Source organism: Lissotriton vulgaris, chromosome 3_1 (assembly GCF_964263255.1).
Source record: "Lissotriton vulgaris chromosome 3_1, aLisVul1.2, whole genome shotgun sequence".
Classification (NCBI taxonomy): domain Eukaryota; kingdom Metazoa; phylum Chordata; class Amphibia; order Caudata; family Salamandridae; genus Lissotriton; species Lissotriton vulgaris.
In genome coordinates, this window is record NC_141689.1 from 1,345,111,845 (window position 1) to 1,345,131,064 (window position 19,220).

Genomic DNA, 19,220 nt, shown 5'->3' on the forward strand with positions numbered 1-19,220 from the left:
GTCCATTACTAATATTTGCTTCACAGGACCTTGGGAGAAACAGAATATGACAGTTTTCTGGAGCACCATTCCATTCTTGATTGAGCCTTTTATTGGAGGACGATTCAGTTTGTGAGAATGGGATGCAACAAATTAACAAACAACGAACCTTACTATATATTCCTACTGAATACGTAATAAGAACAGAATTGTTTTTATGGTCCTTACCATGTCAGTATAATATGTCAACACAAACAAACTCAACCGAGCAAGAGTCTTGAAAATGCTTTATTGAACTGTGTATCTCATGTAATGTGCAGAATGTGTGTTAGTAAACACAACCGTTTGAAAATTGCTCCTGAAAATACTTAATGATCAAATTCACCCCTCCAAAATCCGCAAAAAACGAAAATGCTCAGGGATCAACAGCTAGAATGAGCAGAGTACTGCAATAACATTTTCCTTACATTTTCTTTTAATGGAGAATCTTAAATAAATCTAGGTACTGTGCAAAAATTATTTAGACTGCAGAATCATTAAAAGGTTATGCGTGTATCCATCGGGGGAAGGTGAGGGAAAGTATATGGAGTTTAATTACATTACATATATTCACGGAAATGTCCGCTGATGCGTGCGCGCGCACAAACACACACTCACTCATTTGAAGAGGATCGTAACATGTTTTACACAGAAAACTGTGGTGCAATAGAAGGTGAAAAGCAGAAGAAACATGATTATCACAATCCTTGTTTTGCTGTGGGCACTTTTGTTATTGTCTTTACAATCTAATCCTTAACTTCAAAGAAAAAAACCTAACCCTTCTTGGGGCTATAATGAAATACTATATGCAACGTAACCCCCACCCTCCCACCAACCCCTCTGTACATTTTTATACATATAGCATAGGCATGTAGGTGACATGATTCCAATAAAATGGATTTTGCTTTTTGTGTCAAAGTATTAGCCAGATGTAAAACAATAAATAAAAGGTGCTAAAAGAAGCATTAAGAATCCATCTGTAATATTCTGAAAGTGTCAGGAAAATTAAAATTCTCAAGCTCTCCCGATATGGGCAAGTCACTATGCACTTAAAATGAATCAAATGCATAAATAAAAACTCAAAATATGATGGACAATATGAAGGCTTTTAAAAACAAATTAAACAGAAGCCAGGGTTACCCATTTGAAACAGCAAATTCGTGAATGAATGACTCAATTGGGATTAGAATAGAACATATTCAATTGCTGAAAACTGTTGAAAAAACTAAAAGGAAAAACTTAAAAGAAACAGAATTTTGTTTCAGAGAAAAATTCTACCGTGTATAACAATAGCTTTGCTGAGGTATCATTTACAAAGATCTAAAAAGTAATAAAATGATGGAATATAATGTGAATGTTAAACAGAGTGACAACGTCACAAAGAGAAACAGCTACCCCCGAGAAATGACAGCAAGTCACCGTGAACGAGTATTTCACTGTCAACGTGGATTTCAGCAGTGTAAATACCAGAACAATAGCTGTTACAAAGTATTCAAAAGCATACGTTTGTACAAACTGCTTGTAAATGCCGGTTTGCAATTTACCTATGTTGCTTTAGAATAACATTCAAGAAAGCTTTGGGATTCATAGTTGTACTCCTTGTATCTTTAAATGACAAGGTTACTAAAACTCATGCACGCTGCAAAAATCCTCATGCAGTAGTTAAGGTAAACCATCCAAGCAGTTTTATTTAATAATATTCATAAACACACACAGCAGCTGTATTAGATTGTTTAAGTTTTTTTTATCTTCAGTTCGAATGTAGAATATTAGGAGAGCTTTATGCGTGTCAAATTACAGGAAGCAGACACGGATCTCTGCTACCTACATTTACCTTGTATAAGAAACAACGAGTTAGGTGGATTTGATTATCATATGTTTTTCTCTTTCTTTTGAATGTACACAATGTAACGAGTGACAGACCTGAAATTACAATCACCAAAACAAACCCAAAGATATAGTTGTCCACTTTCGTTGGCAGTTACAGCACAGAGGACATTGTCTGCAAAGTGGGACGTCAAAGCGGTGGTGGCGGAGGCTCATTTCCGTTAGTACTCTCTTTCAAATTTAGATTTTCTAACGCAACATCTAAAGGCATAATTTCTACACAGCCCATAGCACCAAAATCTGCATATTCCCCTCGTTCATCTTCATCTGAAGAGGAACTTTCGTCACGCATTAATGTAGACAGGAGAAGCTCTTGAACAAACAAACTGTGGTCTGCCCGTTCACTTTCCAACGACTGACGCTCAGCTTCCGACATCTTTGGGTCATTCAACCTACACAAAAGTGATTGCAAAAAATGTAATTATTAAAACTGAAAGTAAATCCGGTGAATCATGAAAAGTGCATAGTCTAATGAAGGGAATGTAATTTACAATGCCACTTAAATGTACCTGTATAAAGACTGTAAATCTATGTCATGATTCCAATTTTGTAAATAAACATTATTTTGCAAAATGCGGAGTACTGCATGGAAAAGACGGCAAATACAAATTGGAAAACATATTTTAGACCGTAGCAAACCAGTAAAGGGCTGTTATTACCACTGTGTTTTCCACTGTTAAACACAAGAAAAACAAATGGTGAAAATGATGCCCTCCACGTTATTTCACTGTTACCCAACATGAATTATATGGCATATCTGAAAATATAGGGGCAGTTTCATAACACTTTTTAACATGTGCGTAATCCAGAATCTAAAAAACTGGATGTTGTGGACTTATTTCCATAGAATCGCAGGATATTTACCTACAACAGTAACATCTCTGCTAAGTGGTTATATCGAGAAACAATATGTGTTTCCAGAATAGTGGACACAGGGAATATTGAGAGAAAAATGAATTGCAAACTTTATAGACATTAACATTAAAATTTGCAACACCAGCTCTCGCTGTTGTCCCCACTGTACTCCTTTGCCAGTAACTTACCCCTCTGATAAAAGTTCATACTGCAATTATACCATTTTAAAGTATCAACCCTGGATCGGTGTTATATCGACAAGCAGTTCTAATTCTTAACATTGCGCTTATGTCCAATAATAAACAATGGTAGCTCAAAATTCTGTGCATACAATGGACGGGACTCTTCCTCAAGAAAAACTGTTATGTTAGATAGTCATTGCAGACCCCGAGTTCTATGGGCTGACTTCCTGGCGCTAAGGGACAGATCTAGCAAAAAACTTCAATAGAATTAAAACATGGTTAATTGGTAGGTTTTATGCAACAAATGACAAGCATTGAAAATGCAATAGGTCTCGCCTTTGACTAGATTAAAGCCATTTACTTTGCTAATGGTATTGTATAGCAAAGCAAACTGCTTTAACTTAATAAAAGGCGAAACCTATTGCATTTTCAATGCTTGTTGTGAATGGGTTAACACCAACTTCAAGTTGTTGATAACTGCAAATGTTTTACGATGGTATTCCCGGTCGCAAAACATTCATACAAACCAGTGCTAATCAGTATTAGGATGGGACGCCCTAAACACGCCCCTTCCTAATACCGAAATGCAAAAGTAAAATGCGATTCGATAACAAGTTACTGAGTAGCATTTTGCCTTCTGTACATGGCAAAATGCATTTTAACTGTCGCAAACGGCTCACTGGTAAAATGCTTCGTACATATGGCCTCTCGTTCCTGCATCTAAGCAGGTTCAGTGGCCCCTCCCAAGCTGACCTTCCAACCCACTGTGAAGAGACGTGGTTTAGATGACGCATGTCGGTCATCAGCCATTTACCTAGTTTGAGGCTCCAGCTGCTGTGCTCAGGCTGGACACACTGCACCATGTGACTGCAGTTCAGAGAACCACTGGAATCTGGGTAGTGCAGGCGCGGTTCGTCCATTGGGGCATAGCCCCCCCTGCCCGACGCCGCCCGCAGCTCCCTCATGACAATCATGTCAATGAATCAACATGACGTCAGACCGCCGGGCGGGCGTCATGTTGATTCATTGACATGATTGTACAGAAGGCAACACAAGTACGTATGCGTGGGGACGGCGGGTGAATTTTTACCTGTGCCCACGCATGTGCACTTGTGTTTTGGCGGCGTTGCGCATGCCCAGCAGGAGCCCTAATGGGCGTGCTGCGGGCGAGAGGGTACCTGTGCCCCTGGCGCCAGGATTGGCCAGGGGCGCTGTGAGCCTGTGACGTGTGCGGGACCGGCAGCAAGGTAAGAGGGTGTGTTTTTCGGTGCTCCAGTAAACTAGCTTGCACAAATGACTTGAGATAGTTCAGTGTGTTAAAGCATCTGCTGCAGAAATGTGTGCGTCTATTCCAGGTCACCCGTTTATTTCACGGCATGGGGTTTTGGAAATGTAAAAATTCTCAGAATTTCTTTTTTGATAGTTGCAACAACAGCCTTCAACAGATTTCATTTTATAAACATTTTCCAGAAAATGAGTTAACAACTGTCACCACAAATATAATGTACTCTTTGAACTAAGGTTATAAAATGTCAAAATGTTAACAAACGGTAGAGGCGGAATAGCATGATATATGCATTTATTATTGCATGCATGTTGGTGTATGTTTGTATGTGAATTTGTATAGTACATACCTAGGGCTTACAGGATGGCAAATACATGGGCGGTAGAAGGTTTCCAGCATAAAAAGGTAGGGGTGATGTAATATGTAAACTGGCACATCCTTCAACATCGATCCTAAAGGCTTAAGAGTCCATAATTTATTTTTATATGGTCATAAAAATACATGAATGATGGATGGGTGCATTAATGATTGTTCGGTGGATGGGTGGGTGGATGGGTGCATGGATGGATGCATGCATGATGGGTGGATGGATGCATGAATGATGGATGCAGGTTGGGTGGGTGGATGGGTGGATGCATGGATGAATGATGTATGGATGCAGGATGGGTGGATGGATGGGTGGATGGATGCATGATGGATGGATGGATGGATGGATGCATGAATGATGGATGGATGCATGAATGATGTATGGATGGATGGATGCATGAATGATGTATGGATGGATGGATGCATGCATGATGGGTGGATGCATGATGGATGGATGGATGGATGGATGGATGAATGGGTGGATGGGTGGATGGGTGGGTGGGTGGATGAATGCATGCATGATGGGTGGATGCATGATGGATGGATGGGTGGATGGATGGATGGATGGGTGGATGAATGAATGATGTATGGATGCAGGATGGTTGGGTGGATGGATGGGTGGATGCATGAATGATGTATGGATGCATGCATGCATGATGGGCGGATGCATGATGGATGGATGGGTGGATGCATGAATGAATGAATGATGTATGCAGGGTGGGTTGGCATTATGGATAGGTGGATGCATGGATGCATGCATGATGGGTGGATGCATGATGGATGGATGGGTGGGTGGGTGCATGAATGAATAATGTATGGATGCAGGATGGGTGGGTGGATGTATGGGTGGATGTGTGAATGATGTATGGATGCATGCATACATGATGGGTGGATGCATGATGGATGGATGGATGCATACATGAATGATGTAAGGATGCAGGGTGGGTAAGTGGATAGATGGGTGTCAGTCAGTCAGTCAAAATATCTTTATTCGGCTTATTTAAAAACCATACAAAGAGACAAGGGATAAAATAAATTTCATACAGGATTTCCCATAATACACATAATATTAAATATTAACAACAAATTTTAAAATCGTAACAAACGGTTAAAAAAGTTGTTTAACATGGATAACTAATCTTGGCAGACAGCTTTCGCCCTTGAGGCGGCTACCAGAAATTTAGCAACGCAAAAAGTAATGTGGGGGTTAGGTAATAATTGTAAGAAGAGCAAGGCCGGTCTCACCTGAGTGAAGCCGGCTTTTTTAAGAATTGGCAACAAGAATTTTTTCCTTGGCTCTAAATATAACCCACAAAACATAACAAAATGCATTGTATCCTGAACTGAAAACTGGTCACAGCTACAGGGCGGAGCTGATTCTGGCTTCTGCCAATTATTAAAAGAACCCAAGTAAAAATGCAACAAATTAAATCTAAATTTGGTTAAAAGGAACCTGTGGAAGGGAATTGTGACGAAGCCAAGGTATGGTGCGAGTGATGGCGAGCTGACCAACAGGCAATGATCCCTAACTGCCGGTTTTACTAGTTCACGTTCTTCACGGCATGCTTCCTTCCTTCCCATGAAAGACTTTTTTACAAAGTCAAGATCTTGGATTCTAATATTCTCCGGGGAGGTAAAAAGCCCCGGGCGGCCTAGGTCTAAAAAAGCCCTAGCTAAATAGGCCAGCCAAGGGATCTTGTTGGATTTATCAAGGGCCAGAACGTCGAGCATGATCCTATGATTTAGTGGGAGTTCTTCATTCATCCACATTTTTAACCATAAAATCAGAGGGGCCATGCTCAACTTGTCAGAAAGAAACTGTAAGCCGATTTCTTTGTGAATAGAATACGTTGGAGTCGACTGGGGTACAGAGAGTAGGGTTCTAATAAATCCATTCTCCGCTCTCTGGATTGGTTCCACATTAGCATATCCCCACAATGCGGAACCATATAAAGCAGTGGCCACAGATTTACTATTATAGATTTTTAATATTGCTTCCATAGGCCTGGCCCCCAGCCTACCAGCGAAACTCAAGAGTGCTGACGATGATCGAATAACGGCCAACCTCTTAGCTCTAACCTGTGGACCCCAGGACCCTTTCTGGTCAAACAGTATTCCTAAGTATGGAAATGTGTGTACCCTAGAGACCGTGTCCCCCCTGCATGTGAATGTTATATTTCTCTTCCTGCGACACTCTAGGCCCACCACCATTGTGTGTGATTTGGCTACATTTATTTTAAGATCTAATTGCTCCATAAACGAGCCAAAAGCATTCAATAGGCGCTGGAGGCCAACTCCCATACGGGCGATCAGCACGGCGTCATCCGCGTATAGGAGCGCCGGGATCTTTATTGCTCCTACGTGCGGGACGTCGGCTTCTTGCCCCCCTAGGTGTGCCCCCAGGCCATTAATGTAGATGGTAAAGAGCAAGGGGGCTAAAATGCACCCCTGCCGCACACCCCTTAATGATCTAAAAAGGGCGGTGCGCCTACCCTCGTTCGTCACACGTACACTCGAGAAGAGTTCTTGGTGCAGGGAGGCCATAAAGATGACCAAAGCCTCATCGATACCCATCTCCCGCAGGATAGACCACAACTTTGTCCTATTCACCAGATCAAATGCCGAGGAGAGGTCCATGAATGCAAGAATAGATGGGTGGATGTATGCAAGGTGGTTCGGGCTCGCTTGCTGCGCTCGATCGCTGCGGTGCAATATGCAAATTAGTTTACGCCCCGCCACTTTCAAATGTCACCAGCCGCCCATGGGGTAGTGGCCTCCTGGAGAGGAGAAAGCACACCATACGCTGCTGCTATAGTGACCAGCAGAAGCAGATCTTGTTGCTATATTTAAAGTGAGTAAAGCCACTTGTTCAAATGAGGCCGGAAGCACAATGACTCGGAGTGGTAGCAGGTTCACAGGTAGTGGCAGGGGTAATTGCCTCTCCCCCCATCATCCACTTCTGGGGCGTACGTCCTATGATAACCTGCCACCGCGGCGGTGAGCACAGCACTACTGGTAGACCCAGTCACCCTCGGTCAGCGCTCCGCATTGATTAAATGGCGTCTGTAAACTCCTTTAAGCAGAATGTTCACGAAATAGGACCACATCAAAACTTGTATGTTTTAGAGGTTTTAAAACTCAATAATGTACTGTTCTATTACAGTCCGCCCACAAGACTTAGTATATGTGTCCACAAAGCATTCCGATTGCTGACAGAGGAGTAATCCCAATATATTTTTAACAATGCTGTATGTGTGGTGTCCTCCGCAGTGTGCCCTTTACTTCAAAAAAGGATTCACCTTGCAGTGTAAGGGTGACCTCTTCAGCTTGCGTAGTTTTTTGAAAGCACTTTATGTAACATTAAAAAGTGAACATGGAGTCCCAAAAACTGCTATTTGCTATTCTGGTTGCTTAAAACCCATTTCTGGCTGAAGGTAGCTCACACCACGTGACCGTCTGCAGTTATTCCGCACACAGCAGACACCGAGCCCTCCCATGATGGCGCTGCACATCCTACCAGGCCTTCGGTGGCGGCACTTCACTCTGTGCTGTGCAGGTGAGGTGTCCCACGTCATCACGGGCAGTCATTCAAAGGCATCAGCTATGAATATGCAATAGGTCTCGCCTTTGCTTAAGGTCAACCAGCTTTGCCATACAATACCATTAGAAAAGCAAATGGCTTTAAGTTAAGCAAAGGCGAGACCTATTGCATTTTTAATGCTTGTTTTAAAGATAGATTTACATTAAACTGATTCTAAAATATTTTAGAAAAAATGTTTTGCTTTTGTGCGTTTAATTTTTCACTGCAGTTTCCACTTTTATTCTCCATGTCTCCAACCATGCTATCTCTTTTATATAAAAGTGCGAGATGCCGAGGATTTAAGCAGTTTGTGTAAAGGGTGATTGTGTGATTTTGAGTTATAACGAAAATATTACTTACCTGTAAGAATAGTTTTGCAGCATAGACTCATACAGCTAGATTCATCATAGTCCCGTTTTGCGAGTCCTTAATAGCGATTATTAAGGAATCGCTATTAAGGACTTGCAAAACGGGATTCATGTAGGAATCGCTAAATAAATTGTCTCTTTCAGATTCCTTATTTGCAAATAGCAATTTGCTAATCGCAAATAAGGATGCGATTTCAAGGGTGCCAGGGGTGTCCAAAGGACACCCTGTAGCACCCCTGAAATGTAATCTACATTGGTGTTGCGCACACACATGTCCAAAGGACATGGTTGTGTGTAACATGCAACTTAGAAAAATGCATTTAAAATCATTATTTTAAGTTTTCGCTATTTACCACGAGGTTTGACTTCGCGGTAAATAGCGGCCCAAAATTGTGATTTCGCAATTTTAAAATGGTTCGTGAATTGCATTTAAGGAATCTCAAATAGAGATTCCTTAAATGCAATTCCTCGCAAATGTGAGAATTCTTTATTAGAGAATTTTGCATTTGGGATGATGAATCCCAAATGCAAATATTGCACTCGCAAAGGGCCAGATTCTCAGAATCTGGCCCTTTGCGAGCGCAATTAAGCATGATGAATCCGGCCGATAGATTCATAAACTGTGCATATTGCGCCATCTAGTGGTTGAAGTCGGAAAGTGTTTTGTTGCTTTGGGTGGGTGCGAAACCTGATCCCTCTGGTGAGGCTACAACCCCCATTGTGTGTGTGCAGGCTCTCAGATTATTTTTTCCCCTTCTGCATTGCAATTCTGTCTGCTTGTTGAATAAGTATAATATTGATTGCTTATAGGGCTGAGAGTGCAGGGACACTTGTCGATTTGTAAAAGGTGGCATAATATATATATATATATATATATATATATATATATATATATATATATATATATATATATTATTAGTTTATTCCATGCACTGTGATGGCCTACGCGTTTCGAACATAACATTCCTTCTCACGGCAGTGTCATACAATTGTCCCTTTTCACTTTCCATATTTATACATTTTGGACATTAGTGATGCATGCTGGGATATGTGGTTTAAACAGTTACTTGTATGTAACTATATTCAATTACATTAAATCTCAACCTGCGTCAGTTGTTTATGCGTGATGTCTAGCAATTACGGTTGGTATTTTGTTACCGTTTGCACTATTCGTGTTTTGCTGATGTTTGCTTCAAACGGTTTAGTGAGAAGCTATGTGCAATCGTGGGCTTAGTGCCCTGCTACGTGCTGTATTTTTGCGCATGTGTGTTTCCAACTTTTCTGTGTCATCCCCTTAAGCATTGTATCTTGACGCTTGCATCTGTCAAAGCGCGGCTAAGCAGTGTGTTACTGTGCATGTGTGGTTATTATATAAACCTGGTCGGATTGCCGGGTATAAGCAGTATCATGTGTGTGTACAGTATTTTTCTATATCTCGGGCTGAGTGCCCTTGCCACTGCTCTGAAATAGTCGCAGTTGATGTCCAACTAAATTCAAAATGTTTTTTTGTCTGCAGCTTTACTGCTCAGTAGTTCATAATTAAGTTTCCGCAATTTTATTAATCCTTATGTTTCAGAATGGTTTCTCTGGTCCTGTTTCTCGAGGACAAGAGAATATATTGTTTGTGACGTGCAACAATTTAAAGATGAAAATGAAGTTCTTCATCCCCATTCAATCCTGTAGGCTGTTTGGTTTTGAATCTCATGATTAATTTGGATTCCAATCTTCGTAATTTCAGTTTCCTGTCTCCTCCTCGTTCATGTTGCGGTATCATGGCTAGGCCAAAATATTGCATGTCCTTCCAAGTTTTGTTGGTGTGGCTAGTGAAGTGTTTTGCCATAGCATAGGAATGATCACCATTTTGGATGGCCCGTGTATGTTCCAAAATTCTCTTCTTGAGAGAACACGTCGTGCTGCCAATGTAACTTTTCCCACAGCAGCATTGTAGCATGTACACCACAAATGTGGTTTCACAGTTGATATGATCCTTAATTGTGAAGATTTTTCCAGCTGGGTCTTTCAGATTTTTCAGATTCTTTCCTATCTTACACTCCTTGCAGGTGTGGCATTTGGTAAATCCTTTGTTTTTGTCTGTAAGCCAATTATCGTTTTTTTTGGTCTCAAAATGGCTGTGCCCCAGATGATCCGAGAGGTTGGGTGCTCGCCTGAAGGTCATCAATGGCCGGTCACCTATATTTTTTCCTATGTCTGGATCTTTTTGGATTATTTGCCAGTATTTTGTCAGGATTTTTTGGATTTTATAGCTTTCTTTGTTGTAAGTAATGATCATACCTGGTGATTCCTCTTTATTATTTGTCTCATTAATATCAGATTTTTTCTCTTCTTTTGTTAACAGGGTTTCTGCTCTCGTTTTTCTTCGGGCCGCAAATTCTCCTCTCAGGATATCAGAGTGTTTATATCCCCGTTGTGCGAATCGCTTTTTGGTTTCTTCGAATTTCTTCTCCATTTCGCTTTGCTCAGAACAATTTCTCTTCATTCTGAGGAGTTCTCCAAACGGAATGCTTTTTTTGAGTTTTTCCGGAGGAAAGCTATGACCATGTAGTAGGCTATTGGTGGCAGTTTTCTTTCTGTGAACTGTTGTTTGTATTTTGTTGTCACCCACATAAACTTTGGTGTCCAGAAATTCCACCTCCTTGTTGCTTATTGAGTATGTAAATTTTAAGCCCACATCATTGTCGTTGAGTATACAGAAGAAAGTCTGAAATTCTGACTCGGTCCCCTTCCATAAAAGGAAGCGGTCATCAATGAAGCGCAACCATAGCGCTACATTCGCCATGTGATGGTCATTTTCTTCTCTCCAAGCTATGCTCCTCTCCCACCACCCCATCATGAGGTTAGCATAGCTTGGAGAGAAGGAAACTCCCATCGCAATTCCACATTTTTTGCACATATACTTTTTTGTTGAACAGAAATACATTGTTGTAGAGACATAGTTTGATAATTTCTATCAACATTTTTGAGTGTTCGAATTCATTAATGGGACGTTGTTGCAAGAAATAATGAATAGCTCTTATGCCTATCTCATGTTCAATTGAGGTGTATAATGAGATGACGTCTATTGTCACTAGTAAATATGTGGGCTGCCATTGTGTGTTTATCAATATGCGTAGAAAGTCCCCTGTGTCTTTGATGTATGAACTCAACGTTGGCACAATAGGGGACAAAAAGTGATCGACATATATGGAAATATGTTCATACAAGCTGCCACAGCTGGATATAATTGGCCATCCAGGGGGTTTGTTGAGTGTCTTATGAACCTTGGGGAGGAAATATATGGTAGGAGTGATTGGATATTCTACCATAAAAAACTTCTGTTCCCCTTCCGTTATAAGGCCTCCTTTTCATGAATTCAATTTTTTGCCTAGTTCAATCCTATAGTTTAGTGTTGGGTCTTTTGGTAAGAGTTCATATTTTTTGGTATTGTTCAGTTGGCGCACTGCTTCTTCTATGTAATCGGACTTTTCCATGATTACAATATTTCCGCCTTTATCAGCCGGTTTGATCAATTGTTGCATTTGTCTTCAAAGTTTGTATCGCCAAGCGTTCCGTCTTACTCAAATTCTCTCTTTGTCGATTGTCATTTTGTTTCATTTTATCTAAGTCTCCCACCACAAGTTCATAGAAGATGTCAATTTTATTACCAGGATGCATCACCGGGCAAAACTTTGATTTGTTTTTGAATTCTGTTGCTCTTCTTTTGTCAGTCGTGACGCTCATTTCTTCCAATATTTGTGTGTCGGTCACTTGTGAGGCTGTTGTTTCGTTAGCCAATTCATAGGCTGTACGGAGACATGGTATTTCACCTATGTTGTAATCACCAGACATTTGACTTGATCCTGGATCGTTCGGGTCAGGACCTGTACCTCTGTATACAGGAGATTTTATTAAGTGTTTTCTTAGTTTAAGTTTTCTTATATATTTGTAAAGGTCGATTTTTGTGTCCACAATATCCTGATGAATCTCAGGACAAAATGACAATCCTTTATTGAGAAGTTTTTTCTCACTCTCAGTTGGTGTGTATCTTGACAGATTAATTATCAGGTCAGGGGGTGTCCTACTATAAGAGACCCTTTTATTTGTTATTTTTTCAATGTCATACGGTTCCTTAGATTGTATCCGCTTCCTTTTGCACCTTCCTCTCCTTGTTTTGCGTCCTGTCCTCTTGATTGAAAGGACCCCCTTCCCGTAGCTCTTGTTCGATAATTGCCTCAGTTTTTTGGTTTCCGTCAGGGCGTTTGCTGTTCTTGATACAGCAATGTCAGTTCGTCTAAAAAAGAAAACTTTCTTATACTTCTGGTTCGTTGCTCTCCATCACTGACTTCGGATTCTGTTTCACTTCCAGATGGAACAGTGTTTGGTCCTGTTGATGTTTTCCATTGTTGCTTGAAAACATCATATTTTTTGGCAAATGTCAGTATGGTGTCGTATTCATAGTCATCTTGATCTCTATGAAATTTTCTTTGCTTCCTGGTCTGTACTTCCGTGAGAAGGAACGTTATGTTCGAAAAGCGTAGGCCATCACAGTGTGTGGAATAAACTAATACAATTTACTAAGCGGAGTGCCAGAATATTTTTTCAATAGAGTGGAATATTCACGAGATCCTGTCCTGGTCTCGACTCTGAGGTGCTCCCTCTGCGATATAGATATAGATATATAGATATAGATATAGATATATATATATATTTTTTTATATACTCCTTCCGAAAAAAAGAGACAGCGACCCAGGAGGAAACGGTAGGAAACACTGGTTTATTAGCACAGATGCGGCGAATGCATTTCGGCAGCTTCCTGCCTTCTTCCGCGCCCAAAGCAATCCGTGAGTGCAATCCCATGCTGCCAGTTACTCCCTCATTTGAACGCTTGCTTGTGCAAGCCAGCTCCACCCCTTGCAGAAAACTCCACACACCTGTGAGCAGTCCCGAGTGTGGCACAGGACTGCATGTCCCAGAATGCAGCGTGATGGAGTCTGAGACATTTGGTGCAGGAGCGAGACACAGATAGTGACAATGTCATTGCAGGGGGGCAGGGAACAGCGTGAGCCCCACAGACACTGTGATGAAAGTACCTCTTTGGTGTGCCAATTGTCCAGTGCCTCCTCCGGTCCCCCAAAACCACCGCAACCAGCTCGACCAGAGAGTCTGTTGAGCAGGGGATGAACTACGGTGAGCTCTACCCGGCATGGTATTGATAATCCCAAAACTGCTTTCTTTTCTCCCCGGTTTTGATGGCGGGCTCCCAGCCTTTCCAACCAACGCTGGGAAATTAAGAAGAACTGCGAGAGTCCAAGTCCCAGATATATATATATATATATATATATATATATATATATATATATATATATTGAGCAAAGTTTTGAAATGCACCGCTCCAATAGTCCCATTTACACCATATATCGGTATATATACACTGATATGTACATTCCTTTATATACATGTGTATGCATACATAGATATACATATATACTATTTTTTTTATATATAGGTGGCTAGGTGTGCCCTCTTCCCAGAGGGGGCATCAGTTGATATAATAGGCGATATGCAGCCTAGTTGCTGCTGTTTTAAAAAAAATATATATTACGTATGTAATATTGAAAAGGAGATGTATAGCTTTAGCTATTTTTTAGTCCTTGGAAGTACTTATGTACTATGCTTATGTAGGGACTATGTTTTGAATTATCCTTTTATTTACTTTGTTATTTATTTATTTTCTAGTCTAGGCTGCAAAACTATTCTTAAGGCAAGTAATATTTTCTTTTTGCAGCATAGACGTCTTCTAGATTCACAAACTGTGTATCGATTATGTAGAGGTATTTTGTAATTGTTGAGGAGGGAAAGTGTAGTTGATTCCCCTAGGATACTAAAAAAACACAAATGGTTTTGAGTACCACCTGTTGTTTTGAGAGAGAACATGAGTTTTTATGTTGTGTGTACCTAGTGGGTATCCATATTGCTTTCCTTTGAGGAAAGTACCCATATATGTACTCCCTTGTGTATATATATCTGTCTTTGTTTTAAAATAGTGACCAGGCACAAACCCATTGGACGTTTTATTGAAAATAGTTAAATTTTATAGGCCCATTCATCCTTGTGTAGGCTAACACCTGATTTGCTTGCTTTATTCTGCGAGTGCTATTTTCTTTTCTTTTTAATATGGTTTTTACCAACCACTAGCTCTTGTTTGTATGTTTATTTGATGCAATGGGCCGGTTTTTAATGCCTTATGTAGATATGGCTTAATGGGTTTTTTAGGGTGCCTGGCTGATTTACTGGAGTACGCATTTTTTGTTTGATGCTCACCTTGGTAGCAACAGACAACTGTATGGGTATCCCGTTGACCTGTAGAAATTTGTTATTCCCCTTTCGTGGTTATGGTATTGTAGAACACGGAATTATTACATGCTTATGCGTACTGTTAATGTCCCCAGGAGACAATGGAGGGTAGAGGAAAGAAAAGGCCTTACACTATTACATGCCAGGTGCCATAAACACACCTTAAGCTATTCCAGTTATATATCGAATGTATGTATATTTTGCTGTAGAAGCACACATATGTGTGCGCCTATATTCTCTTCATGGTATATCCCAAATGTTGACTTGTAGAGGCAAGATATTGTCATGGACGTCGTTTGACCCCTGGTTTTAATGAAGGTTACGGCCCTTCAAGTGCATTGTGCACAGTGGGCCTTTTGGTTAACTACCCGCGAATGGTCTTTCATTTTTTTATTAGTCTAATGCCTGCTGTTATTGGTATCGAGCTCCCTTGTGATTACGCACAAGGGAGAGATAGAGTAACATTTGAGTGTGCTGTGTGCAGACCTTGTGCAGTTTTTATCATGTAGTCAGGAAGCCTGAATAACTGCGCCCTGTTTTGTGTTCTTTTTGCCCTTATGAATTGTTAATGGTAGTTGGTAAGGTGTCTGTTGCGTTTGCCTTCATACATTGTGATGAGTAGGAGGCCGTATCCGGTGGGCCTGATGTGAGGAATGTGTTCTTACATTATGCCCGTTAACCTGCCTTGCTCTATGGTAGGTAGGAGGAGACTTCCACCTTTTGGGCTCGCCACACCCATAGTGTGTGTGAGATGAGTGTGGTTGTGAGCTCGCCACACCCATAGTGTGTGTGTGATGTGTGGTTGTGGTAAGCCCACCCATATCGTGGTGATCAGCCCATTTAGTGAAGCTGACTTACCTTTGTCATTGAAGTAAACAAGGTTGTGCTGCAAGTACATATTGCATTGGTGAAAGAAATGCTGTGTAGCGTGCGTGGATATGTACTTGTATTTTAGGGTTGGAGTCTTGCTGATTGAGACTTAATTCCACCTTAGAAATAACAGTGCGTTTAAAGTATGTATAGTGTCATACTTGCAGCACTGTGTATATCAGATATTATGTATGTTGTGTATTTTACACAGGCGCCATGCATGGAGTGTTACTGGTAAGTGGAGCGTACATGCATACACATATACATATATATCTATATCTATATCTATATACCTATATATCTAAATATATATTTTGATGCAAAAGGTCCGAGACTTCAGGAGGCACACAACAGCTTTCCCATGTTCTCGATGTTGCGGTAAACATTTGGTTGCTCTTTGTTTGCCCTACGCGTTTCGAGGCCGTTTTGCCTCTCATCTCGGACCATTGCATCAATATATATATTCCCAGTAGGTAGTTATAGTTAGGATTTTTTTCAATGTTAAATCTGAAAATTCTATTTGGAATAACTTTGGGGCCGGTTGAAGAATCTGCCTGAAAATTTCCTCAAAATGGCCTCGCCGAGCTCCGGTCCTTCCCTGAAAGTTTGGGGGGGATGCGTCAAGCGGGGGCCGAGATAAAAGGGGGGGTCCCAAAACACGTTTTCCCCATGTTAATTTCCATAGGGCGGTCGACCTCACTTTTAGCCCGAACGGCTGAATGGATTTCCACCAAACTTGGCAAAACTGTAGGGACTGGTAGCCCGATGTGCCTTTGCTATGTCTCAAGATATGTGCTCCAGTGGATTTTGAGTAATTTAGGTTCAAAAAAATATATATATCTATGGCAGCGCCCCGGTACGCGCTCCGGGCGCGCTATGCGACTTGCGGACGGAAAGCTGATTGGCTCTCGGGTGTCTGTAAAAATTCCAAACGGTCCGGAGCGGCCGCCATCTTGTGTCTCGGTATGATCGAGACACAAGAGGTGGCCAAAACAAAGGGGGAAAAGACCATTAGGGGGCAGAGTAGACCCCCCCTGACCCCCTAGGTTTCATGTGGGGGCTATAAAAGGGCCCCGCGGGGCAAAAAAATATTTATATATTTTTTTCGATTTGCGCGGGGGGATCGCCCGGTACGCGCACCGGGGAGCGCACGGGGAGAAAAGAGAATGGCAGAGTTTTAAAATTTAAGTCATTTTTATATAACTGGGAGGTAGTTCTGAAAAGAACTGGGTATTTTTTTCGTTTTGTTTTCTTTTTTTTGTTGTTTTTTTAACATTTTTTACCTTTTATGGCTTTTCTAAACAGTTTTATATTTTTTTTGTATTTTCTTGGGGGAGCAACAAAAAACAGGAAATTGTAAATGGCTCAACTGGAGCAAAAAAAATTGTGCAAAAAATTAGGGTTTTTTCGGGCACTTATGGTTCTCCCCAGCACAGATGATAAGTTTAACACTTTGCTCACCATAGCAAATTAACTTACCACAATATCTGCACATGATTTTAAAATCGTTAAATTTGGGTTGTATGATAGGCATTGTCTCTGTTGCCTCTGAACCCAATGGAGTTGGTTCTTTTGATGTTGAGGGTCTAGATAATGATGGGGGTAGCTTACTGCAGAGGTCCCTTACCTCTGCAGCAGAATAGTTGATTGGGTGCCAACGGATCATGTGCCGAATCATGTATGATTCCCGAAGGAATATTTTTTGTTAGGGTTCCCCCTGGACAGCTCTGCATCACAAATCAAACAAGTCACCTTCGCAGCGTTGACTTTTTTGAAACCCCTTGGGATTTTGTAGAACTGCCATACGAAGTGCTCTTTTGGTTTGTAGGGCTGATGAACTTCTTGCAGGAACTGCCTTGAGCGTTCCTCCTCTTCCTCCTCCTCTTCTTCTTGACCGCCAATGTGATCTTCTGGTGGTCTTTTTGATGGTGGTGGTGGTGGGGCAGATGCTCCAGCTGCTGCTGCTACTGTAGCCATTTTTAAGAAGAATATATTAGAGACAGATCTCCAAACAGGTCTTCCTCAGTCAAAGGACAAAGTCAGAATAAAGAAAAAAGCAGGGGGCTTTCATCATTTGGAAAAAAAAAACTGTTCTGGACCAATGAGAAGTGTTATTTTCAAGTCACATGAGCAGGGCTTTCGTCATTTGGAAACCAAAAGTGTTTTGAACCAATGAAAAGTGTTATTTTCAGGTCACATGACCCGACGCGCTTACGCTACGCGACCCGGGGCGCCCCGGGGCGCGTAGCGTAAGCGCGTCAGAACGTTTTGCGATCGTATGCGCACGCGTGCTTCCGGGTGCGCTTACGCTGTGCGTCATATGACGTATCACGTGGTTACGCGATACGTCACGATCATGTTTTCGTTCGCGATATTGGCGCTTATGGGACGCTCCCCGGGGCGCTTCAAACGAGTACGCTCTCCGGGGCGCTCACCGGGGCGCGCTCCGGGAGCGCTCCTAGGAAGAAAAAAAAAACAAAAAAAAAAATAAACTTTTTTTTAAAAAATGGGAAAAATTGTAGGGACTGGTAACCCGATGTGCCTTTGCTATACTCAAGTGGTTTTTACTTTTTAAAAAATATATATTGTGCTACATTGGGCTATATATATGTTACAGCCCAAATGTAGTCCAAATGTAGCCCAAAGATGGCCACCAGAGACAAAAAAATACTACTGTAGCCCAAATATCAGCCATATGTAGCCCAACTATAGCCCAATGATAGAATGTACCAGAGTGTTCTCAAGAACAACTAGAGCGTTAACAGTCTTACTTATAAAGTGAGACTTATAGTTAGGAATTTTGCATTTTAAAAAAACCTATCAAATTCACTGAAAAAAACCATAGGTTTCACACCAGTTATAGTTAGCTGGAAATTTTACTGACATAAAACCATTGAAATTCCCACGTTATAGTTAGTTGGACTCACTATAACTTGCGCGTGTAATGCACTGCTGAACATATATTCACTCATCATATGTAGTGAAACCCCTTTACATCCTATTACACACCGACAGTCATCCAAAAGTTACTCACACACATAATCACACATGCAAATAAACTATTGAGCATCCATTAATTTGCATATACAGCTATACACACACTACCACCTTACTTCTAAGGAAACTTACACATACTCACTCTCTTAAACAATTACTTATAGAAATACATACTTATTTAAACAGGAACTCTTACAATCTCACATATACTCACTTATAAACATCAATACTCACATATCAGATTAAAACATATGTTGTTACTGATAGACACTAGTGAGACAGTCATTCACTCACTAACACACACATATACACACTCATCCACCCATACAGTCCTGCACATATGCTGTCTTCAAAACACATACAAACAGTGAGTCAGTCACTCATGCATCAATGTTGTAAGTAATTCCCACACTAAACAATACAAACACTCATACTGATACTAATAAAACATCTAATAACCC

The 19,220-nt window shown here is 41.0% G+C and overlaps 1 protein-coding gene across 1 annotated transcript in view; it reads right to left on the reverse strand.

The window, feature by feature from the left end:
* Positions 1-249: 249 nt before the first annotated feature.
* Positions 250-19,220, reverse strand: part of KCMF1 (potassium channel modulatory factor 1) — a 397,476-nt gene continuing 378,505 nt past the window's right edge. The window contains exon 7 of the mRNA XM_086961817.1: positions 250-2,297. Coding sequence (XP_086817943.1) covers positions 2,036-2,297 — 262 coding nt within the window. The 3' untranslated portion in view covers positions 250-2,035. The remainder of the gene's footprint in view (positions 2,298-19,220) is intronic.